Genomic DNA, 24,099 nt, shown 5'->3' with positions numbered 1-24,099 from the left:
ACAAGCAACATTTTTTTAGTTCGTCTATAAGAAAGAGTTGTTAGCAGCGCTGAACTTTGTCCACGTCAGTGCTTGTTCAGAAAAACATGATCACTGAGATCATCAATGCAGGTCCATCCACAACACAATGAGATAAACCTGTCGGGATGCGTAACTTTCCCTGCTAGCGTTCCATGAAATGTCCCACGTCTGACTCACAGCTTGAGTGTGTGTATGTGTTTGTTTAGAGGTCATGTGCTACTGCAACTACTGTAGGAGTGTGTGTGTGTGTGTGTGTGTGTGCTGAGGTGGGAGGGGCATACAGCGTGGAAACAAGCAGTCTTTCAGCATTTCTGACACACTTTGCACCATCACTGCTGGAGGCATCTGAGCCAGAATGAGCCAGCTACACCTGCTAGGACTGTCTTGAAAACATACTTGAAGTTAGTCGTCCACGCTCTAAACAGACCGGCGTCATGGGGGGATCCCAAAGCAAGACCAACTCCATAAAACAGCAGAGCATTAGCATGTAAGTTTGACTTGCATTGCATATTTTAACTTCATACGATAGATGTCATGCTATTTTGATATTCTGCATGCACTTAACGCCTATGATGTCTATTATTCTGCATAATCATGTGCAGTAAAACTGAGTTAATCTTGTACCTGTTCCTACTAGAGACATGTCAGTGTTATTGTGTCATATGTGTTGTGTTTGCTAACACTTCCCGGTGTATGGTGTGACAGCAAAGGTGTGGCCGTCATGCTGGTGACGTTTCTCATGGAGTCATGTGAAGTTGAAGAACTTAAAGGGTTAAAAAGTGTCTTTTCTATGATGGGGTTGCATGAAACAGCTCCGGGCTTCAATCACAGACTTTTTTTCAGACATGTTTAAATGAATCCTCTTTATGTAACACAATGCTTTGCTAAAATCAAACCCCAGTTCTTGTGTAAATAACCCCACGCCTGTTAGGTACACTGACAAGTTTCAGGCCTTTTGCAGCACAGCCTTTTATTTAGCGAGGCGTTACTGTAAGTGCAATAATATGGCATGACAAGAGTGTTTTTTTGAAAGTATATTTTTAGTAGTATCATGCTCAGATAATTTGTTTATATCTTAAAGAGCATCCATAAACCTTATGACATCTGTAGTGGGTTGTAAAGGTTACAAATGACACGTCAGCTAGACTTGAGGGTTAGATTAGGTCCTTAAGCCATACTGAACGCCAGTTTCCTTCCTTTGGTAAACTCGATTTGACATGTGGCATCATTTGTGTAGGTTATTTTCATATTCAAATGTACTGATGATTCATAACCTCTTCGTGTTGAAGTTGCACAATGTGTAGCATCGGTGGGAAATTCTACTTGGTTCATTGAGTCTGTGTTTAATAAATTGCATTTGAATCAGAAAATCTGACGCATTACCAATTTATGGGAAATATTATGATAGGTCATGACTGAAGGTTTTTATTCTGAGCAGTGCTTGTTGTTTAAAAACTAAAAATAGCTCTTCCATGCTGGTAGCACTTCTTAGAAGGACGCTTTAATCAATGTTTCCATTTTCCCAGAGCGCAGGTCAAAAATGGCATTTTGAAGCTCAAGTTTTTTCCTCCTGTGTTCTGGCAAACATTCCTTTCTATTTCTATGTATTCCTAATAAGGAGGTCGTCTGATGAATGTTTGTTTCTGTTTTGAGAGGGTCGGGGGGTTTTGGGTCAGAGGGTCAGCGCTGAAATGATATTCTGCATTCATGCATGTGATTAAGGCTGTTCATATGGACAATCGCATACTTGTGCCGGGTTTCTCTGTTGTGATGTATTACGTCAAGTGTGCTAGAGTGTGATGACACACACAGTGGGAGTAATAGTGACATGCTTTAGAAAACATTTATGGAATAAAAAAGTACAAAATAAAGATGATTATGAAAGCATGGAGTTCATGTATTAAAGACTACCAATATATACACTACAGTTTTTTTTTCTTATGCTCACCAAATCTCAATTTATTTGTTTAAAAATACAGGTAAGACATTGAAATGTAAAATAACAGTTTTCTGTATGAATATATTTTAAGTTGTAATTTATTCCTGTGATCATTACTTCAGTCTTCAGTGTCACATGATCCTTCAAAAATCTTTCAGATGTACAGATTTGCTGCTCAAGAGAAAACTTTTGAACTCATTTTTCATTTTGAACTTTAGAAACATGCTATGATTTTAAAATATAGTGAAGCATGACCCTTTAGTAAAAATCTGTTTGCATTCCTCAATTTGACCAGCAGATGTGGCCAGTGTGCTGTCTTTTCAGCAGCTCAAAATATTTTCCGAAATTATTGGTTCAAAAACTTTTGGTCAGATACTTAAACTTTTTTAAAAAAGCCAAAATTACCCCAATTTTTTTATTTTTTTATTTCTATCCTCCTAGCTATAGTTGGAACCGATAATACTATGGAACTTCATTAAAATACTATGGATCTACATTTAAAACATTTTATTTTTTTTTACAATTTCTGTGATGGTGTTGGCATATCATTAGTGTAACAGAAAATGTAAGAACAGTTATTTCTGGCATTATTTTAAAATACACACACGATTCCCTAAACAAAAGCTGCTTTTCCACTGTTGGGCAGGGGTGTATTCCAGAAAGCAGGGTTAACTTACCGTGAACTAATCCCTAGACTCTCGGTTGATTAACCCCAAACCTTGCTTACTCGAGGTATGTGGTTCCAAAAACGCTACCGGGAGTAAGTTCATTCAACTCAGAGTATGTTCCTGGTTAAGACTCAAGACATTCTCAACAGAGTGACGAATCGACGAGTCACTATAGAAACGGACGCAAAGAAAAAGCGTGCCAAGCGGTTTCTTTCTTCTTCTTTTGTTCATTAGTTGTTTACATTCTTAGTGCATATCGCCAACTAATTGATGGATGTGCAATCATTTTTATTTTTATTTCCATTTAATCTTTAATCCTTGAGAATGTAAATTATATTGTTTGTTTTATACTAATTATACATTAAGTCATATCAGATATGTATTTTGATTTAGAATTTAGACATTATAGAAAATACCACTCCATGTGTGAGATATTACAATAAATAAAATATATAAATATATATAAGTTAAACATGACCTTGTCATTGTGTTTTATAATTTATGCATACGTCTTAATACATAATTTGACTTGACCTAATTTTTGGTTATTTTTTTTAATTGAAGTGATTGAAAACCAATATCTGGTAATGTTAAGGCATATTTTGTTATTTTGTTGATTTGTAATTGCACTCATAGTAGTTTTAGAAGTGGTTCAGTTTTTCTCCACAAGGTGGCTCTGTGACTTTAGACTCATGAGGGAAGAGATGGTTTTAACTGCTATACAGTGCTGTTTATTATCGTTTCATCTAGAAAACTCACTCCAAAATTATATATAGAATATTTAAGTCTATTAAAATTTCATAATTTTGTCATATTTTTGAACTTTGCATCTTCTTTAATTATTAACACAACAGTGTGGCTAAATAATTTCAGTCATTCAAATTGTAAAAAAAAATAAAAATATGCTAATGTTTGTCGTATGCTCATTTACATCGTAGTATACTGATAATGTTTGATCGCAATCTAACCAAAATCTCACATTATTCTCCTGTATAAACCAGGAATAAACAGTGAGCTGTGTTTCTGGCCTGGTGCTGAGATACACCCTTACTCTGAAGGGAGTGGTTTTTCTCATGCGAGTTGTTTTTGGACAGCTGTTCTCCCCGTCTTGTGACTCCAGTAAAAATAACAGTGATTATTGTTCGACTACAAATAGACTGGGTCTCTATATGTCTTTATATATAGATTAAGTAACATAAAGCCTATCAGTACTGGAGAGGTGACTTTTTATTGCCCATCATGTTCCAGTCTTTTCTGGAAATGTGAAGTATTTATTTAGCTGATTGTGCTATTTTTGGCTCCCATTTGTACACGATGGAGTGCAGCCATGTGAAGATGTGTTTTTCTTGAGGCATGAGCTCCGTTCTGACACAAATGACCATAATACTACCATTTGTCACATCAGTAAAGGTTTGTTATGTAAGATGGCTCTGCTCCCTTTATTCATGTGCGTTTGCTTCAGTCTAGTACTGGCTGCCTGTTATCACATCTCTCTTTTACAGACCTAATAATTCCTTCAAGGCTAAATACATAGGCGGGAATTGTTTCTTGATGGCATTCTTACATATATGATCCTATGAAACATAGCCTATTTCAAATGCAGCAGTTGAATATTTTTGTGATGATTTAAAAAATGTAGTAAGAGTATAAGTCTCCCTAGTAGCAGATGTCATCATTCATACTCAACCAAGATTGGATGCTGAGAGCTTATGAGATATCGTGCTGAACCTGGCACTGAACACAGGAATATGATGCTCTGAAGGTTGTTGGAGAGTGTCATTATGATGTGTTAAGCTGGTCTGACATCACAAGTTCATAGGTCGTGACAGCTGTGTCTGGGAAAAAATAGCAAGTGTTGATTGGTCAAATTTCCCTTAAAGTTCTTGCAGTAATCAGCCTTTTTTGGGTCGCTTCTGATTTCCGTATCAAAGGTAGATCAACAAAGCAACACTTAACCAAAAAAAACTAGATTCCTAAGATTTGGAATCTTAGCTCAGTTCCTTTCAAGATTTCAAACCAGTACATTTGGGTTTGGTGGAAGTGGCTTTCAAAGAGCAGAGCCTCTCTTGACAAGCAAATGTAAAACACACTATACCTTCATTCTGTAAATTAAGTGCTGAGTGCCGCCCAGGTTACACCCAGGTCTCAGAACAAACTGATTGAAATTCTTCACATTTTTCATCTCTCTCCTTTGTGACAAACAGGGGATTTTGGTCTTTCTTTAAGTCCCAATCGTGGTGGTTCGGTTGCAAGCTGTTGGGTGGATCTAAACACAGAGCTTCAACGGCTTCAATCTGTTCAATTCTCTAAATGTGAAATCTGTAATTAGAAGCACAGATGCACCCTCCCCTTAAACCAAGATTATCTGTGAAACCATAATATTTAGGGCTGTTTGGGTTGCTCAGCGTCTGGTAACGGGAAATGTCCTGAGACGTGTGCCCAGTCATTGTTTTGGGAAAAGAGCAATGTTTCTTTCTGAGAAGCACTCTTTTCAGTGGCGTGTTATGTCTTTTATGTTGCGTTTTCTTTTATTCAGGCCTCTATTGTGTCTCCTGCCAAGTTTTCCACGTGTGTTTGAAATGTGAGACCTCCTCGTGCAGTCCTCTTCAACTTGCATAACGGAATCTTAGCCTCATATCCTGAGCATGTGGAATTAAAACCTCACAAACCGTGAGGTTACGTATATGGGTGGTCTTTTATAAGGAAAAGGAAAAGTCTCCACCATTTTGCTTTCATTTAATTTCTTCACCAAAACATCATTCACTTAGTTACATACACATTTAAATAACATGGCTCTAAAAAATCCCAAGCTTTTTAACAATATGTACTCATTTCACAATTAGCATTAAGAACCAGTTCTCCCAATATCATACAGGCACATTTAACTGTGTCTCATAGAATGAATTCTGCCTGAAATATCTGCAGACCTCTGATGTGGAATGACCCATCTTCTCCATGGAGATCAGTTATATAAGTTACCCTGAGCCTTGAAGGGACATCTGCTTTTCATGGTCTAATAGAGGTTTCATAAAGATTTTAGTTCAGTGTCTTTGCATTCACACCAACATTGTTTAGGACATTTTATCAAAGCTCAAACACTTTATGGCATTGAGAACCTTTGCTCTGGTTGTGTGGGTAGACTTTGTGATGGCAACGACCAGCAACACGGCCTCACTGGGGTTGTATTTTTAGACTGACAGTGATCAAAGGATGTGGTTGTGGTGCAGAATGGAGATACTTGGTGCAGTACCCATCAACTAAATCCTTAAGCACTCCATTATCCTGATTAAGATTATGCAGTGTGCACACCGAAAGTACTGAGGTAGTGTTATAAGTTTTTTGTTTTTCAAGGCAAGCTCAATACTTAGTTTTTTATAGATACTGCAGAGGTCTTGTGGTCTTTTTCTTGTTGGAAAAGGATGTTGGTATGAGTACAAATTAGTCATGGGAACGCTGACACCCCCAGGCGATCTGCTGAGGCATTTCAAACAGGTAACAATGTGAAAGGACAAGTGAGAGAACAGGTTTTCCTGCTTGCAAGCTGGAGCTCAAGGCTAGAGGAGGTTAAAGGAAAAAAGACAGAGGAGGAGCTCAGCCCTGCATTCCACAGTCTCCCTACCGAAACCACGGAGCCCCCCTCTCCCTTCTCTTCAGCCTCTGTTTGTGTTCCCTTTTTCTGCTATTTATGAGAGAGGCGGTTCTGTTTGGGAAGGAAGCTACCATTCCTACAAAACGGGGGATGCCGAATCAGCTGGACCAGAGATACAGGCATGCTCTTTTCTCCTCCCCCATTAGTTTCTTCTCAATAGTCTGATCCCGTAAAGGAGGGGTGGATGGGGAGTTATCTGGCAGCCAGCTGATCTTTGCTGTGGTAGTCTGCGAGGGAAAGAAGGAGACTGCAAACTCTTCGTTACTTAGCTGCACTGAGAAAGAGGAAGCTGTGAGAAAACATCAACAGTCGCGTGAGAGGAAGGAAGCAACTAAGCTTTTGAGACGAAAACATGAAGCTCGACTTCAAGACCACGAGGAGCGTTGCCTACCACTGAGAAAAACATCTGCAAGACAGGAGGAGAGAAAAAGAAGCAAGGGGAGACTGACTCACTTGTTTGGATTTGCCCACAAGGTGTTCCTGTAGACGCTTGGCGTGTCACCAGCAAGAGGTCGAAGATGTCTTGGCTGTCACCAGTGCAGTGGGCCAAATGGACCTGGTCGGCCGTTAGAGGAGGAGGGGAGGAAGAAGGGGAGACTTATTTGGGGATGGAAGACGAAGCCCTTTCGGAAGAGGCGCGAGAGGCTATGCCAAGAGATCGAGAGGACGACGAAAGGTCTCATGGCTGCAGGCAAGTTTGGAACCTTGTGAACTTCACAGCGTGAGCACGGAAATGAGGATGTGAAGTCGGTGTTTCAGGTTGCTTTAGAGAAAGGAAGTGTGGGATATCTGTTATTTACGATTCTCTTTAGTTCTTTTCTTAAATCAAGTCCTTACCTTGAAAGATCAAGCAGTAGAGGGCCAACCTTGGAAAAGCTACCTCCAGACACCTGTTTGAGTCAGATGATGGTGTTAACTGTTCTGAATGCTGTGCAGACAGCCATGGCTTAGCAGTCAGCCACATGGATCAAACCAGTCAGAGATCAGAGGCTCAATGTTGATGTCTGTTGGTGCTGTAGTCACGGTTGGGGAAAGTGGCGTGTACACATGTTTGTGCATCTATATGTGTGTTCTTGGTGTGTTTCTGGGTGTTTTCAGCTTCCTTAGGAAGTGTGCATGGCTCAGGGTCTAGCTGTTAATCTAATGTGTCCCTGTGCTCAGATAAAGATCAGAATTCAACCGTCCTCCTCTCCCAACCCCCAATTGTGACAAGGCTAATTTCCTTGCCCATAGATAACACTGTCTTTCTCAATACGTTTTTTTTTTTTTTTTTTTTTTGTTAAAAAGAAGACTTTTATTTGTCTATTACTCTGCTTCATTATTAGTCGATGCTATGAATTGCATTAATAGTGCTATTGCTTATAATTAGGGTTGAAGATTTGAAGAAATCCTTGTCCCCCATACCTTTGTGCGACAGACATGCCGTTTTTTGAGGACCTTATTTTTATAGACTTGAATGCAAAAATGTCGTTTATCTCTGTTTTTGTTTATGTAACAATAATTCATATGTGTCATCTAGGCAAAACGTTTTTGCTTTGTTTTCCCTAAGCCGTGTTGTTGACATCCTGTCTATGTGCTGTTGTTGAGCTGTCTGCTAACATTCCTTTCCTGGAAGAATCCTTTCTTTCCTAACGCCTCATAGCCTGAAAGACTGCAACAAATTAATCGCTACACAGACCTGAACAATGGCCCAAAAGAGTGGCAGGATCATGAAAGTTGTAAATATACTTAGAAAAACACACAGTTAGCCACCCACACATTCTGTAGAGGGCTGCTTATTTCTGTGGGGCTCAGTGTGAGTCAGTACAAGCAGCATGAGTTGTGCAGGCAGGGATTTTATGAAAAACACAGTGATTTTAGGGTTTGAGTTGGGTTTGCAAAATTCGTTCTAAACCTATTAAATAACACTTTATAGCTTAAGTTCCTCATGGTATTGTCTGTTGTGTTTGTTTGCTGGACTAGTAATGATTACTTCCCTAACGGTATTATGGGGCTGCAGGTGGCCTGGTGCAACAAGACCGGGCAGTTCTCCCAGATTGGGGACTGATTTCACACACACACACACACACACACAAACAAACACACACACTCACAATAAATTAACAATTCTTTCCTTTCAGCTCAGGCTCTTGACCATTATGCTCTTTTCTGAGTGTAAAAAGGATAGTTTTCCTAAAAATTTGAATGTTGTTCTACTGTTGCTGTTGTCTTTTTCCATTAAAGGAACACTCCACTTTCTTTGAAAATAGAGTGACTTTCCAACTCCCCTAGATTTAAACAGTTAAACAGCTGATATGGCTAGGAACTATACTCTCATTCCGAAATAATAATCAAGGAACTTTGCTGTCGTACCATTGGTGCAGCAGGCACAGTGACATTATGCAGTACCTGAAAATAGTCCCCAGCTTGTCTGTGTAGTTGCAGAGTTGCTGGGGACCATTTTCAGGCGCTGCATAATATCACTGAGAGTATAGTTCTTAATAGTTTGGTCATTTTTTTGTGAGATGCTAACGGTCTAAACAGATTCGATGATCTATGCTAAGCTAAGCTTAAAGTGCTACCGCCAGACCCGGAGTTCGGCTGAATGGATTCGAAAACAGTAAAACTCAACTGTTTAACTATAGGGAAGTTGGAAAGTGGAGGTCCCTTTTAAATTACAATGAATGGGGTCCTAAGAAGTTTTAAGAAGTCATATGTTAAAAGCTGAAATTAAAGTCATCATTCCCTTATTTTAAAAAGCACATGGGTCACCTGGTCTGCTTTTGTGACACTTTTATGTCCTTTCTGAAACTGAAGCATGATTTCATAATGCTTCTTTTGTTTTCCATGGAAGAAATAAGGTCATATGGGTTTGGAACATCATGAGGATGAGTAAGTAATTTTCCAGGAGAATCTTTGGGTGAACTATTCCTTTAATCTAGAAAGTTCAGTTCAGTTTCATTTCACCCAAGGCTAAACCTTTAAAGGAAAATGGCACCATTTTTTCACATTCCACTATGTTCCACTATGACCCTCAACCTAGTCGAGTTGATTCATACCCCTCCTGTCTCACTGCCTGTACTCAATCGTACTCAAGCGGCGACACTATGCTAGCGTTTTGCAGCACTTCGACCTCGGTGCAGTAATATCATCACTCCTGAAAACTCCCGGTCCCCCCTCCATCTAACTTCCGTCAATACAACAAACATGAGGAGTTTTCAGGAGTGATGATATTACTGTGCTGAGGTACATTATAGTTATCATTATTTGTCCACTAAGAAAATCGACACATTTTATTTTGTGTCACCATACTTACTCATGTAACTACTCATGTAACCGTCTTTAAATAGGGAAAACTTGGAAGGGTTTGGTTGTTTTTAAATTCATCCATGTTTGTATCCTAAGGAATGAATGGTGCTAAGCTAAATGCTAGCAAAGTAGCACCACGTGCTACAGCGTTTGAGTGCGCGCACTGAGATGGGAAAGGTACATATCAACTCGTCTAAGTTGAGGGAAGAAAATAGTGGAATATGGAAAAACGGTGGCGTTTTTCCTTTAAGCCACATGCGCAAAATGTTTTATTAAATATTGATGTCATTTGATGATCTGATGAGTTTGTATGTTTATACTGATCACTCCTGTTCAAAGATCTGCATAATTCATTCTGATTTAAATTAAGCTGTGTCAAATAACCATGGCAGTGTCCCTTAGGCGAAGTACTAACCATAAAGTTCTCTTAATTTTCCAGCAGTTCGGACTCAGAGGGCCAATTTGAGACACCTGAAGCTGAGACGCCTGTCCATCAGCCATATAAAGAACCACCAGCACTGGATCAACCAATCACAGAGAGCACAGGTAAAAGAAGACCTCGAGAAAAGAGAGCTATAGATACAGACGGTAGATGCCACAGAGCACCTGTCGCTGCATGTGCTTCTATTCCACTCATGCAATGGGATGTTGCCATGGCAACAAAAGGAAAGTATGTCAGTATGCGGTTATACGTGGTCTTTTAGTGTCACTTGAAAGCAATATATCGTTGGTAGCATTTCTTGTCATTCCTAAGTATTATTGCGAACATAGACATAGTGGAGCAGGCACATTATAAGTTATACTTTATCTAATAAATCAGCTTGGGTCATGAATATAAATTAGATAGCAATGTAAGTGCACCTGATTTGCTGGAAGGCGGGTAAATGAGCAAGGATTTATTTTGTCTGATTTATCATTTCATTTAAACCATCCATCAAAACAAAGAAAGTTCTCCCTTATGATCGAGTGCAAACATTACAAACATTTTTAGCATAGGTTTGACTGAATTAAATTAAAATGTATCTTTAAGAACAATTGCAAATGCAAATTGAGTACCATTCGTATAAGGCCTTACTGTCTTCTACAATAAATTTGATGATTTTGACAAGCACATCGATTCATATTCCTGTTCCTTATCCAAAATAGTTTATTTTACTTAAAAGCTTGCATTGTTTCCTCTTCTGCCATCAGACATGTGTCCAAATTCAAGGGAGTGTACCGTATCACTAACTCAAAACAGCTGCACTTCCCCAGACATTTTTGAGGAATTTATCTGCCCATTAAAATCTCATAAACGCTCTAAGATTTGACTTGTCATTACAGTTAAGTGAATGCATGAGAAAACATGCATCTTACTATTGTTTTTCATCTGAAATCGTATTTTAGTCTTTGGGAGAAGCTCTGTTGAAGTCTTCCAGTGGTTTCATAGGTGAGGAGGAAAACGTTTGTGTGTTTGCACTGCAAAGAGTCAAAGGCATCCATGCATCTTAACCTCTGCCTGATTTTAACAGTGCAGACAGTATTAGTTACATTTTTTTAACTGAGAGGAGGAGGTTTTGAGGTTGGAAAATAGAGGTTTGGGTAAAGAGAGGCCCCTGACCCAGTGTGGGAAAAGTGCACAGCTTGGAATTCAGGAGATTGGAATTGAACAAAAGCGCCTGCTCCTCTCAGAGCACATTTATCAATGGACAAGATCAAAGGCTCACAGCATGTGATTTAGTTCTTTGCTCTAAATGCCACACACAGACACTCTACAACACACATTTGCACTCACTGAAACTGAGCTAGGATTGCTAGCTAGTTTATTTACAATTAACATTTTCTCTCTGGTTCCTTTCCTAACCCTAATTTCTGGAAGCTTGATTGTTATACTTCTCAGGAATAATTTTTTAAAAATATTTTAACTTTTTCAGGGAATTTTTTGGACATTTTCCTCAGTATGCTCTAGGCTAATAGACACAGCTTTTCCAAGTCTACGTGTCGTGGTTCGGATTACTTGAGCAGACAGACAGTAAAAGTCTGGCTCCTGCAACGCACAATCCAGTTTCCACCACCACATCCTCATCCTCACAGCTGTACAGATATACACCAGCATCTGGAACACACATTTTCATGGCTAGCAGTGCTTTAGCCACAATTTGTGGTTATGTAAACACAAGCCTTATTGTGTTGTCTCCACCCCAAACACTAAATCCTGCTGCGCCTTCAGTGTAAAGTCAGATAAACATTTGTTGACATCCATTGCTTTTGGACGTCAGAGTATATTACTGAAGCATGAAGCATTTGTGATTTGATTATTAGCTCATGCTGTCCATAGCATAGCAAGGCTTTTCTGTTTCGATGATATAAACATTTTCGAGGCAGCACACTCCCAACACAAAGAGAAAGCTGAAGTCACAGCCACTAGAGCTGGTTGCATAACCAATCGCAGTGTGTCTGATGATTCTCCTTCACTTCGAGTCATGTGTTCAAAATGGCCTCCTTGAGTACAATCTTCCAACATTTTGGTTACCTATCCAATATGAATGAATCACAAGGCCCTAACTTGAGAGAGAGTAAATAAAACCTGTAGAGCTTTCTAAAAAAGGACATCAAATTTATAGGGACATGGCCTTTATCTGTCAAAAGGTTTATTCATTGCAGAAATGAGCTTGCAGTATGAATTTTAAGGAGGAGCCTTGACCTCTGGAAGTGATGTCAAGAGTAGTCAGACTTCAAAAGTGCTGATCAGAGTGTTTCTGCGTCCTTGATGACAAGGGCTGTCTGCCATCTCATTTAACACTGAGGGACAGTGTATTACCAGATGTGTACAAAAGACACAGAGAGGAAGAGATAGCTAGACCTTCAGGAGAAAGACTAGGCATGGGCATTGGAGAGGACTTATGGAAGGTCTGTGAGTGAAATATTATCATTTCAATGCTGATGTTGTTCTAATTTCATACACGTAAAGCTAGTTCCTTAAAATGATAGTTGGTAAAACTCAAGTTCCTCTTTTTGGATGTCCAGTGGAAACCACTGTGTTACAGTTAAAACGTTATGCCTAAAATTATAAATTATAGCCTAAAAGTTATAATTGTTTATGTGATTTTCACGTTATGTTACTTTAGAACAGTGCTAAGAACTTTTTACAGGTCAATCCCCAGGAGAAATCTTTGGTTAAGTGCCTTACTTAAGAGTACAATAGTTAGGAATCATGTCTTAGTCTTTGTGGGGATCAAATCTGCAACCGTTCGGTTACCACACCTGAGTCTTAACCGCTACAGAATATCCCTCAAACAAACTCAAACGCATGTCGTGTTGGAGCACTTACTGAATTCACAAATTCAACTGTGAGAAACGGTCTTCTCGTCACTGGACATGTTCTTTCTTGCATATAAATATTTTGAACAGATAACCGCTAGTATTTCTTAAAGCTGTCTCAGTCGGAGGTCAGAGTGAAGTCCTACATCTCATTTATAAATAGACTGTCTCTTCTTGTCTCTTAGCAACAGGCTATTGCATCAAAATCTGCCAGCAGGACTGTTTGTCAATGGAGAGTGTTTTCAAAGTGGCAAAATCATAATTCCACATATTTTGTGTTGCATCTAGAATTGCTACAGTTGTTGAAGCAGTTTTTCTTCGTATCATGGCAGACTTTAATTCTTCAATCCAGTACATCCAAAATGGGCTAGCCCACATTTATATTTGATTGTTGCTTGAAGTTCTGCTGTTGAGTTTTTAATGGCTGTTGGAGACAGGGAGGAGATGACTATTGTTCAGCTCTTAGCATCCTGAGCGAAGCATTTCCTGCCTTTTCTGTCGTAAGGAAGTCTGTTCTTCAAATGTCCTCCATAGGTTGAACAATAAAGCATACTGTATGTGCTCTAAGAACATATGGAAAGAAAAGTAAAAACACCCTGAAATAACAAGAAAAGTGGTATAAGATGGTGGTATTTGAATATTCTGTAACATACTATTGCATGCATTTCAAAAGGATAATTCTATAAATGTTGTAGACCATAGACAAATAATTCCCTTTTCTACTCTTGACAGGTTTCCCAGAAGTAAATCATTTGACCTCCATCACAACTAAAACCCAGAACCTGACCCTGGACGAGAGCTTTCCTGAGGATGCACCTGCCTCGGAGGTGCAGCAGAGCAGTGTGGACCCAACCCCAGCTCTGAACCTCAGGAACCAGCCTTCCTCTGCTGACATGGATGTGGACCAACCCGATCCTGCTGAAGCAGGAACAACAGATGACACCAACACCTGCAATGGTCACATTGAAGAGCCAGCCTCCAAACCACAGACCAAGTCCCTCAAGACTAGACCTCCTTCCCTTAAGGTAAAGGCCCCACTGAATGGTGTAGACCCCAATGAGGTGGATGACGATCCTCCGATACTTCCAAAGGGGAGCTACAGCTTTGACCCTAATCAGTCTGATGATGCCATAAATCCGTTCGCTACCGGAGGGTCCAAGTTGCAGAACTCTCCGCCTGCCAATGCCAGTATTCCTAAATCAGACGTGACAGATGAAATGCCTGCTCAGCCAGTAATGCTGGAGTTTGGACTTGATGATGCTGAAGCAAAGAGACCTCCACCCAAGAGGTCTGGAAAGAAAACAAGCAGCAAGCTGACTACTCCAAAAAAACAAAGACCAAAAGCTGCAGAAACAGCAGCTCCACCACCGCAGACATCATCAGAACAAGACCAACCGCCATCTGAGGACACTGATGATATCCCTATTCCTAAAAAATCCTACAACTTTGACCCAAGCCAGTGGGATGATCCCAACTTTAATCCTTTTGGTGGGAACAGTAAACTTAGTAACTTGCCAACACTTCCTGAAGGATCATATAAGTTTGACCCTGATAACTTCGACGACTCTATTGATCCTTTTAAGCCATCAAAGACCTTAGGTGGTAGTGACACGATTAAACCAACTCCTGAGGAGCTCACAGACAAACACAAACCAGAGGGATCTGTGGAGCAGCGGAAAAAATCAGGACAGTCTCCGAAGAAAATCAAAGACAGGATCATCACGTGAGTGGCATATAATGCTAGACAGGGAGATAAGACGATGTTTTGTGTTGCATCTGTATATAGATGTTGTGCATAAAATGAGCAAAAAGAAGCGATTTTCACCTACTGAACATCATCAGGCACACCTTTTCTGTTTTTTTACTGTTGGTATGGTACACTTTCTTTTCAACATCTCAGTTGTTGTCCAGTCATACATCGTTCATGTGGCACAATCGTTTTTCATACGTAGTTTACGTTCGTAAAGTTTACGGTAGTCTTGTTTACACTTTCCCAGTGTATACAACTCCCACTTTCCACTTAACTATGGCATCCCCTCTACAAACTAACTCCTATGTGTTTGTGAAAGTCACGAAGCTTAAAATCACTCCTACGTGTTTTCTTCATGCTTCAATCTTGCCCTCTAATGTCTTACGGCACGTCCCCTCCCCTCTCCACATCCCCTCCCCTCTGTGTGTTGCTTCCTCCCTCCCCTGTCCCTTCCTCTCTCATACTGTCCTCAGGACCACTGAGCAAGTGCGGTTTCTCTGTTTTCTATTGTAAGTATCCTCTCCTGCCCTCCTTTCCTGTACTTTCGTTGATCTATTCTGTCCCGCTGCATGTCATGGGCTCTATTGAAGGCTGAACTGCCCTCTGGCTCCAAATCATGTACAGAATCAGTCCTCTAAACTAGGGCAGAAGTTATTTATTTCATTGTATTCTAACTGTCTGGCAGACAGAATTGATTTACTCCATGGGCATTTTGTAGCGATTTTCACATCTGACTCTCTCGTGGTGGCCAATATGTAGATGGTCACTTTATTAAACACTGTTGTAAAGCACAAAACAGTCTTAGGATTTTAAATATGTATTTTCAGGTTTATTATTATTATTATTATTTTAGAATTTAATGACTATAATTGCTCTTTCTGAGTGGTTAACCAGTGAGTTTTTCAAAAGATGCCAAAGGTAATGCCGCATAGCTTATATAGCTTACATAGAAAATAATGCAATTTAAATGTTTTGAGGCTAATACCACAGTGGTCTTGTATTGGACACCTGCTGGCGTGGATGCAGCATCTCGTGAAAAGCTAGTTTTTGGCCGATGCCATTGCATTATCATTTATAACTACCATATTTGCAGTCATATTTATCACCCATTATTTATTTATATTGCAAACTAAAAAAAAAAAATGATGTTGATAAATAATAGGTTTATCGAAATCTGTATTTAGTATTATTTTTGTTAAAAGTTGTTTCATTGTGTCTTGCATGTTCTGATTCTGTCAATATTCTTTTCTCCAGGAACTCATGTAAAGTAAAGAAGTATGAGAATCAGTCCTTAGTCCTGGATGTCTGCAATCAGGTATCATTTCAATACTGTCCAACAAATTGCAAATTGTATGCATCTTGTTCTGTGTGGGCATGTATTTGCATATCTGTGTGTGTGTTGGTGGGTATGTAGATGACTGTGAAAGCATAACATAAGTATATATTATAAACAAAGCCTCTAGATTTGCTGTATTGTCTTGGACTTTGTGACCACGGCAGTGACTTTTGGCAAACATCCTGTTCCTTGCTCCTTCACTCATGACAATTTTTTTTTAGACTGTTCAAATATTTGGCTTGTTCACAGCTGAACTGCAGTGCTATTTTGTATGCAGAAAAAAAAATCTGTTTACCATCCGTGCAAAATCTGTGAAGTCAGCCTATAAACATTATAAATCAGGTCTATAAAATTATTATCATTTACAGGAGAAAGACGAGCAGGAAGATCCAGCATCTACACTGCCCCACCGCGTTCATCACGCCACAGATGAGGAGAAGCTAGCCTCCACTGTCATGGGCCAGAAGGACGGGCCGGAGGAGTTTTCAGACTGCACCGAAACAACCACCTCTACAAAGACTGCAGACGGTGAGGGCTTGTTACTTCTCAGTCTGCTCTATTGTAGCAGTGTTTGTTGTCAGATAATAAATCAATAATCTTTAGAGACTGGATCAGTATGTCACTAATGAGGTTTAACAAGCACTGCTCTGTCAGATCGGACAGTTTGGGGGCATTGTTCAGACTCTTATGAATGGGAAACAGACTTACTTGTTCTGCTTGCTTCTCTCTCTCCTTCAGGACAAAAAAAGAATAGCTGTTCGTATATTCATTTGCCCAGCAAACAAAACCAGTCGCAGACAGTCCTGTTATTCCCATTCAGTATTAAATAGGAGCTTTTGAGCTACCAGAGAGCAATTAGGTTAGGCAAGATTGTGTTAGTTAATGAAGTGGATGAGCAGTTAATATAGCAGTGTAATGGATGTTGAAAAGTAAATGGTTCTGTGTAAAGGGACCTTGTGTAAAGACCATGTGAAATCAAAACCATTCTAAAAAAAAAAAATCATGTTTGTTGTCATAGTCTTTTATGAAAATGTAAATATATCAGCTTCACAAAATAGTCCTTTTTAATTTTGCTGCTGAAGTCCTGTTTAAGCAGGACTAAACAAGCAGCTAATATTAACCAATAAGATCATAGCATAGCCTTCACATGATCCAATCAAATCACAGTGGATACAATGAAGTCCCGCCCTCCATAGGATGCAGCTGAATATTGTTTTACCTAGAAATAATTGACATTACAAACGATAAATTCGTTGCGAATGCCGTTAAGGGCTTGTCTGTAGATAATACCTGCATGAGGACTTTAAATACCTGGATAAAGTCTTCTTATCTTAGCGCGTTTGATCCAATAACTGTATAAAAACAGGTTTGATCTGACTGGTCTTTTACTAGGGCCAGTGCTGCCCTCTATTGGCTACTTCATGAATTATTTTTTTATTATCTTATTTTTTAAGCCATAGAGAAACTATCAGTAATAAACGGTTTAAATACTTTATTATACCGATTCGTCATTTTAGAAATCTGTCTCCACTTGCAAACTAAAAACAACAGAACTATTTATAAAATCACAGGAAATGGTGCAAACCAGTAATAATTAGCTTTTCTTTTCAATCAGATCTGCCAGTGGGCATAACAGACCAGTTTGATGATGAAAAGGACCTTTCCTCTCCTGTAAGTACGGATTTGTTCATGTCTATTAGATACGATATCCAAGCCATTCCTGCAAATATGACTACTTTCGACACATGAATTCCTATCAGAGGTGCCATTTATCTGCCCGACAGGGATTCATAATTATAAACCCATTAAGAGGATTATGATGTCCACAGACCTTAATCTGCCCAAGGTCGAGCTAATAACTGGCTCAGAGGAAAGAGTGCAGTCATTGTTTCATCTTATTGAAACATTTTGGTGTTATGTATGTTACCATATAGTAAAGTAATTCAAAATGAAATAGATGCTAAAGCTTTCCTCTGACTGTGTTTATTCTTCAGAGTGAGAGTTTGTGTAAGACTCTGAGCTCTTCAGACAGTGAGACCATAGTGAAGACGAGTCCAGGGCTGGATTCAATTCCTCTCAGTGAGATAGATAAAGCAGCGGTGCTCACGCTGATCAGAGAAGAGGTAACACCAACATCTGCCCTGTGTCTACACTGTTTTAAATATGCAGTCTCGTTACAATGTACAGTACATGTAAAATTATGTTTTTGTACCTGTAGATTATTGTCAAAGAGATCGAAGCCAATGAGTGGAAGAGGAAATATGAAGAGAGTAGACTGGAAGTTACTGAAATGAGGTACATCCTAATCTAGAACCCTTCCCAGAATGCACCGGGGATGGTTTTACGCACAAGTTTAATGCCTGCACAGTACAGTTCCAACATTATAACATTATTTACTGCTTTTTCAATAGGAAAATAGTGGATGAATATGAGAAGACGGTAGCTCAAATGATAGGTGAGTCAGAGCCGTTTTAATACAATTCTGAATATAAAATGTAAATGTTAAATGTTTTATGTCTGGCTTTTATCCCAATACAGAAGATGAGCAGCGAAAAAACATTGGATCCCAGAAAAGCGTCCAACAGATAACCCTGGAGAGAGATCAGGCCCTCACAGACCTCAACTCAGTGGAGCGCTCGCTCTCCGACCTGTTCAGACGCTACGAAAACATGAAGACCGTTCTCGAGGGCTTTAAGAAGGTAAGGTATCTTCTGAAACGCTGACTTTATAAATGATTCCTCTGGGCATGCACTGATGTTTGTGCTGGTCTCTTGTCAGAATGAGGAAGTGCTAAAGAAGTGCGCTCAGGAATACCTCACACGCGTGAGGCAGGAGGAACAACGTTATCAGACCCTCAAAATCCACGCAGAGGAGAAACTTGACAAGTAAGAGCGATATACAACAGTTCTAATGCAACCTAATGGAATAATCGAATGTTTTTTACTCTTATGGTTTGATCTCTAACATGCGTATGTTTTTCCAGAGCAAATGAGGAAATAGCTCAAGTGCGATCAAAGGCCAACGCAGAGAGCGTGGCACTAAACGCCAGCCTGAGAAAAGAGCAGATGAAGGCAGAGTCCCTCGAGCGGGCGCTCGAACAGAAGGTGAACGCTCACACACTCACATGCAATTTAACACATGCTGCAACATCAAAGCGAGATTCTTCCCAAGAAAACCTTATTTAAAATTCACATTATTGTTTCCAGAATCAAGAGATTGAAGAGCTTTCTAAGATTTGTGACGAGCTCATTGCAAAATTGGGCACCACGGACTAAGAGGAAGGAGAATCTGCTTATATTGCCCTCTCTGACCCAAACCCACCCTGACCAAGAATGCCACTGGATCTCCCAATGGTTTTTTTTGTTAGTTTTTTTTTGGAAAGGAGTCACTTTTCCATGGGTCTGGTTCAGGCACTGGGAGACACAAGATATGAGCTGAAGAATATCAAATAAAAGAGTCCCAAATGTTTTTACAGATTCATGAAATGCTGATGTTGGACTTGCACCTATATTTGGTGGTGTATTGTCATTGAAGACGGTGGGACACACCACCCACATATCTGATTCTGATCTCATCTCTGCTGGCTGTTCTGAGCGTTTGGGAGAGTTCAGGTGGAAAGAAACAGACATGGGATGAGGGTCACTGGACTTGTTCTTAGTTTACACGATCGCACTGCTGCTATTTGTAACGGAGGGAGCAAATCATATTATTTACAACTTTGTAGTTGCATTACTTGCTTTGGAAAGTAAACCTGTGTAATTATTTGTTTATATATTAGAGGTTCTGATATACATTTAAGAACTGTTCTGGGTTCAGTACAAGTTGAATGCATTGGTGGTATAATGTTGGTTACCATCAAAATGTGTCTGTAAAAAAAGAAAAAAAATCACACAATTCTGGGTTACAGAAATCCTAGCAGAGGTGCCATTTACACAATGGAAGTAAATGTAAATATAAACATCAAAATATTCAATATGTCAATAGTATGGGCACTAGAAGTACACAATATGCCTGTTAACATGATTTTAGTGTGAAGAATTGCTTGCCTAACCTTTTTTTGTATAACGTTAACAGACAATACTACGTCATTACCATTAAAACATAAAGCCTTAAACACTAAAAAACCCTAAAATTATGATTTCATTATATTTAGAGCTCAAATAATATGCACGTTTCAGGAAACAAATTAATGAAAGTGCTTTTACGAAATTAGAAGCTGCATATTTCCTTAAATCCCATTCACTTTAATTGTAAGAACATCACCATTGCCTCATTTATTTATTTATTTTTTAAAGAAAAGAAGGGATGAGTCAAAATTACATTTTGTGCTAGTCAACATTCTGCCACAAATGCTGTCGAGCTGAACTCGTACTGAACCTGGAATATTATTTCACCGAGTAGCTTTCAGAATATTCAAAGCAGTTGTTGAAGAGAGTTCGTAGAAGTAGACGGTTGTAGTTCCATCCATTGTTTTCTTACTCTCTGTGTGTTTAGGTGCCAAATGATCATAATTTATCATATTAGGTGAGCCCTGGTTTTAATAGATGTTCTGACTTATTTCTAGCCATGAGGTCATAATCATCCGATCAAATGCTTGCTTGCAAAATTTAACAGCACAATCACAAATCTAACTGAAAGCACTTAAACTTTCTTTGATTAAAGAATTACTTTGGTTTCGAAGTCTGCATGAAGTTTACACTCCGTTTAACTGAGCTGTGTCAAATGGACCGAATCATTTTCAAAACATTTAATGAAGTCATTTCAAGAATTGACAATCTTTTGCCAGACTTGCTAAAGTATGTGCCCTTGGGCTGAAGTGATGCTTTCTACTGGCTGTTGCTTCTTTCTTTCTTTTTTACCCACAATTCCTTTGTGCTATCTTATGCAATATTTTTCAGCTCGGAATGACCAACTGCCAAATGAAACCGCTGTCCATGTGCCAAACATTACCGGGTCGTGTGGAGAAGTCGAGCCTGTAAATTGTCATGTTGTTGTTTGAAGAGCGTGTTGGTGTTTTTTACAGTACTCACTGACCTGTGTATATTTTTATGAGAACATGATCTTTTATTGTGTTATTAATGTTTGTAAAGTGGACGAGAAAGAGACGGTTGCACAGAAACCCTGTTGACTAATATATATTTTGTGCATAAATGCATTCCCTGAATAAAATTTAAAAAAATCGCTTGACACTGGTTTTGAGTTTCATATAAATATTGGTTAACATCACCTTACAATAAGATTTCATTTGTTAAGATCCGTTTACTACACGAACTGACAATTCAAATATTTCTTAAGCTTTTATTAATTTTAATATTTTCAATATATCAACATTAAAAGTGGTTTCTCTTATTATTATTTAATGGACCTGGGATGAACATGAACTAACCATTAAAAGTTATTTTTAGTGAAAAGTTATTTCAAAGATGCATGTGGCAGTAATAGTCGCAGTATACAGAAATGATTGTCATGTTGTGAGAGTGTTGCATACAGCAGCTAAGCTCTTCTTAAGAGGGATATCTGGTGACAGGGTAGACTGGATATTAATATGTGCACTCAGAGAGACTGTCCTTATGTTGTTATAGCAGTCAATCAAAACATTGTTGGAAATACATATATACTGTACAATACATTTATACTATACACAGATAAAAATGATTGGTCAAATTAGCATTCTGTGGCCTTCTGGTAAGTATAATTGATTTGCAAAAGTCTTACACAAAATTTTGTATAAAATCTGCATTAAAACTATATTGAAATATCCAGATCATATATAATTTCCCCTTTTTCCTGGTGCAACCCCCTTCGTCCTCCATCTCCCCAGTTTGCTGTTGCTTGCGCAGAAGCGTAGTGTGTGTTAATCCAGAGTAATGCTCATGTGATGGATGCTCACTGTGGGATTATGGAGAGGTGCTGAGGTGTTTTCTAGTTAAGACTTCCACACTGTCCCAGCACTGTCCCAGCACTTTTCTAATACAACCTCCTCCTCAACATGAAGACTGTCCTCGCCGCGCTGGTCCTGTTCGCCGCTGTGCTACACAGTGAGTATCTCTATAGTACCAAACAGATCCAAACACACCTTATCCAAATACTTTCACATCACTTTATGGTTATTAATGTAATGCTGGCATTGCTTTAAGTGTTAATACTTCTGTTATTGAGATTTTACAAATGCTTGAAGTGATGGGTTATACTTTATTTGGTGACGCTTTATTTTAAGGTGTCCATGTTTCATACTTACTATTATCATGACAAATAATTATGCATAATCACATGCAAGTAGCCAGAGCCTGATCCTAATCCTCACCATATAGTAAGTATGTGTTGTTAATTAACTTAAATGTATAATTACACTTTAACAAGGATGACTTACAGTTTAGCGAGTAATTATACAATCAAGTACTGAGAATTTTGATTAAATTAACAACATGTACCTTTTTTTGGGCTACTGGATGTAACCATGTATAATTTACAGCAGGCTTATTACTAAGTACATGTAACGCTGTAAAATATCCAAAATCCAAAAATGGTAAAATATTCAGTTTTTGTCGGACTTTAGAAATCTGTGTAGTCTATAATTTTTTTTTACAAAAAAGTTGATTATTATTATTACTTCTGTTGTTGTTGTTGTTTACAATAAACATGTATTAAATATGTAAATAAAACCTTATTTCATATACATTTTGCAATGCAGCAAAATTAATTCTTATACAGTACTAAGAGCGGTTAGCAAAACATAAATGATCTGATTTTCCTACTGTCCTTGTGAAATGATGAATAGCATCTGTATCAAGTTTGAAGTGGTTTAATCTCAGATCAGCTGTGTTGTCTTGTCCGATATGTGAAGGTGAGGGGTTGAAGTGTTACACCTGTGTGGCAAAGAACGCGGACGAGTGTTTCCGGCAGGGCTCGACTGTGTGTCCTGCTCATTCAGATGCCTGCTCCACCATCACAGGACCCAGTGAGTACATGCACACACACACAGTGATTCACACTGCAGTTTGGATGTTGAACACATGGGGGTGACATCCCTCCGGACCAGGGGCCAGTGGCATAAACTCAGCCACCATGTTAAGACTGTGTCTTGAGAACTAGATTGACCAACTAGCAGTTGTAGTCATTGTATGTGTGTGTGTCTTGTGTTTGATTTCAATACAGTAAGTGAGGCTGGGCCTAGTTGCCACATGTTTTGATCCAGTTTATTCCAGTGTGATTTTTAATTTTTTTTATTTTTTAGAAAGACCATTTCTGTAGGACTATAGACACACACCTTAAAGACTTGGTTGCAAATAAAGATTTGGAAGACTGAATTCATAAAAATGCTGATGCTGATTTAAGACTGTTTAAAGCCACTGTGCAGAAAACAAACAATTATGCATTTGTTCTTCTGACTCAACCTGCAGTTAATGAGACGCATGAAACTCTTGTGACAACTAGCCCTGCTCACAACTATTTTATAATACTGCTTCTGCTGGTTTGCACACACTCTCAACCAAGCGTGCAAACCAAACATGGATTATTTGACGCATCCTTCAGCAATGTTCGGCCTGCGCAGATGTTTTTGTAAGCGTTAAATTGTAGAGACCCTCTAAATCCACCATGTGTTTTCCTCACCACAGACTCCGTGATGAAGTCATGCGCTTATAAGTCCTTCTGTGACAAGTCTCACATGAGCAATGGGGAGATGAAGCTGGAATGCTGCTTCAACGACGAGTGTAACGGCCCTCACCGGTCCCACAGCCATGGGGAGCACCACAACACCTCCTCGAGCCTGAGCTCCAGCCCCGTCCTGCTGCTGGGACTCCTGCTGCTTAGACTGGCTCTCAGTTCCCTGTAAACCTGTAACACAAATACAGAAATAAATGATGGAGTACAGGTGTTCATGTAACTGATAGATGAGCTTTTGTCTGTTGGGAGGCAGAATAATCAGTGTGTTTTTGCTGTTACACATACAGGGGTTGAATAAACACTGCTTAGATTTGGTGTTCATCTCTTTTATTTTCTGTTGTATGTGAGCTCAAATGAGCGTCTGGTTAACTAATGAAATTAATAAATGACCAGCTCAAATGCTGATGGTCTGTCTGATTCGACTCTGTTCAGCTATCTTTATCTCTGAATGTCTGTTTCCAGTAAGCATGGAAAAGTAAGCAT

The 24,099-nt window shown here is 39.1% G+C and overlaps 2 protein-coding genes and 1 long non-coding RNA gene across 8 annotated transcripts; 2 read left to right on the top strand and 1 right to left on the bottom strand.

Moving 5' to 3' along the window:
• The first annotated feature begins 332 nt into the window (after positions 1 to 332).
• Positions 333 to 21,138, top strand: LOC127966833 (transforming acidic coiled-coil-containing protein 1). Of its 5 annotated transcripts, none has more exons than XM_052568125.1 (13): positions 333 to 508; positions 10,008 to 10,111; positions 13,598 to 14,588; positions 15,870 to 15,930; positions 16,320 to 16,479; positions 17,567 to 17,622; positions 17,946 to 18,074; positions 18,170 to 18,246; positions 18,363 to 18,406; positions 18,490 to 18,650; positions 18,730 to 18,836; positions 18,935 to 19,055; positions 19,158 to 21,138. In XM_052568125.1, the coding sequence occupies exons 1-13, from the start codon at positions 456 to 458 to the stop codon at positions 19,224 to 19,226; spliced, it is 2,133 nt and encodes a 710-aa protein (XP_052424085.1). In that variant the 5' UTR covers positions 333 to 455; the 3' UTR covers positions 19,227 to 21,138. The 5 variants fall into 5 exon arrangements, with proteins under 5 accessions (XP_052424085.1, XP_052424084.1, XP_052424083.1 ...); XM_052568124.1 differs by having other exon boundaries at positions 10,005 to 10,111; XM_052568123.1 differs by lacking the exon at positions 333 to 508 and adding an exon at positions 6,191 to 6,968.
• Positions 5,348 to 7,662, bottom strand: LOC127966836 (uncharacterized). Its single transcript, XR_008155709.1, has 2 exons — positions 7,115 to 7,662; positions 5,348 to 7,040 (listed from the first exon to the last, which is right to left on the bottom strand). It is a non-coding gene; the product is annotated as an uncharacterized LOC127966836 (long non-coding RNA).
• Positions 21,139 to 21,830: 692 nt separating the features above from the next.
• si:ch211-113d22.2 (CD59 glycoprotein) lies at positions 21,831 to 24,019 on the top strand. 2 transcript variants are annotated; one of them, XM_052567967.1, is made up of 3 exons: positions 21,831 to 21,989; positions 22,796 to 22,909; positions 23,568 to 24,019. In XM_052567967.1, exons 1-3 carry the CDS (start codon positions 21,941 to 21,943, stop codon positions 23,783 to 23,785), a joined length of 381 nt encoding a protein of 126 aa, XP_052423927.1. In that variant the 5' UTR covers positions 21,831 to 21,940; the 3' UTR covers positions 23,786 to 24,019. The 2 variants fall into 2 exon arrangements, with proteins under 2 accessions (XP_052423927.1, XP_052423926.1); XM_052567966.1 differs by having other exon boundaries at positions 21,843 to 21,989; positions 22,769 to 22,909.
• The last annotated feature ends 80 nt before the right edge of the window (positions 24,020 to 24,099 follow it).

The sequence above is a fragment of the Carassius gibelio genome, chromosome B10 (assembly GCF_023724105.1).
Source record: "Carassius gibelio isolate Cgi1373 ecotype wild population from Czech Republic chromosome B10, carGib1.2-hapl.c, whole genome shotgun sequence".
Taxonomy (NCBI): Eukaryota; Metazoa; Chordata; class Actinopteri; order Cypriniformes; family Cyprinidae; genus Carassius; species Carassius gibelio.
This window is presented reverse-complemented; position numbering and strand designations above follow the sequence as displayed.

What these genes read in the sequence shown, in the direction of transcription:
- LOC127966833 (XM_052568122.1), top strand. Translation starts at nt 6,796, where the DNA reads ATGTCTTGGCTGTCACCAGTGCAGTGGGCCAAATGGACCTGGTCGGCC. An exon ending in GAAAGGTCTCATGGCTGCAG is followed by an intron (nt 6,969 to 10,004) that starts GCAAGTTTGGAA and finishes TTAATTTTCCAG; the next exon opens with CAGTTCGGACTCAGAGGGCC. An exon ending in ATCAAAGACAGGATCATCAC is followed by an intron (nt 14,589 to 15,869) that starts GTGAGTGGCATA and finishes TCTTTTCTCCAG; the next exon opens with GAACTCATGTAAAGTAAAGA.
- si:ch211-113d22.2 (XM_052567966.1), top strand. Translation starts at nt 21,941, where the DNA reads ATGAAGACTGTCCTCGCCGCGCTGGTCCTGTTCGCCGCTGTGCTACAC. An exon ending in GTTCGCCGCTGTGCTACACA is followed by an intron (nt 21,990 to 22,768) that starts GTGAGTATCTCT and finishes ATCTCAGATCAG; the next exon opens with CTGTGTTGTCTTGTCCGATA. An exon ending in CTCCACCATCACAGGACCCA is followed by an intron (nt 22,910 to 23,567) that starts GTGAGTACATGC and finishes TCCTCACCACAG; the next exon opens with ACTCCGTGATGAAGTCATGC.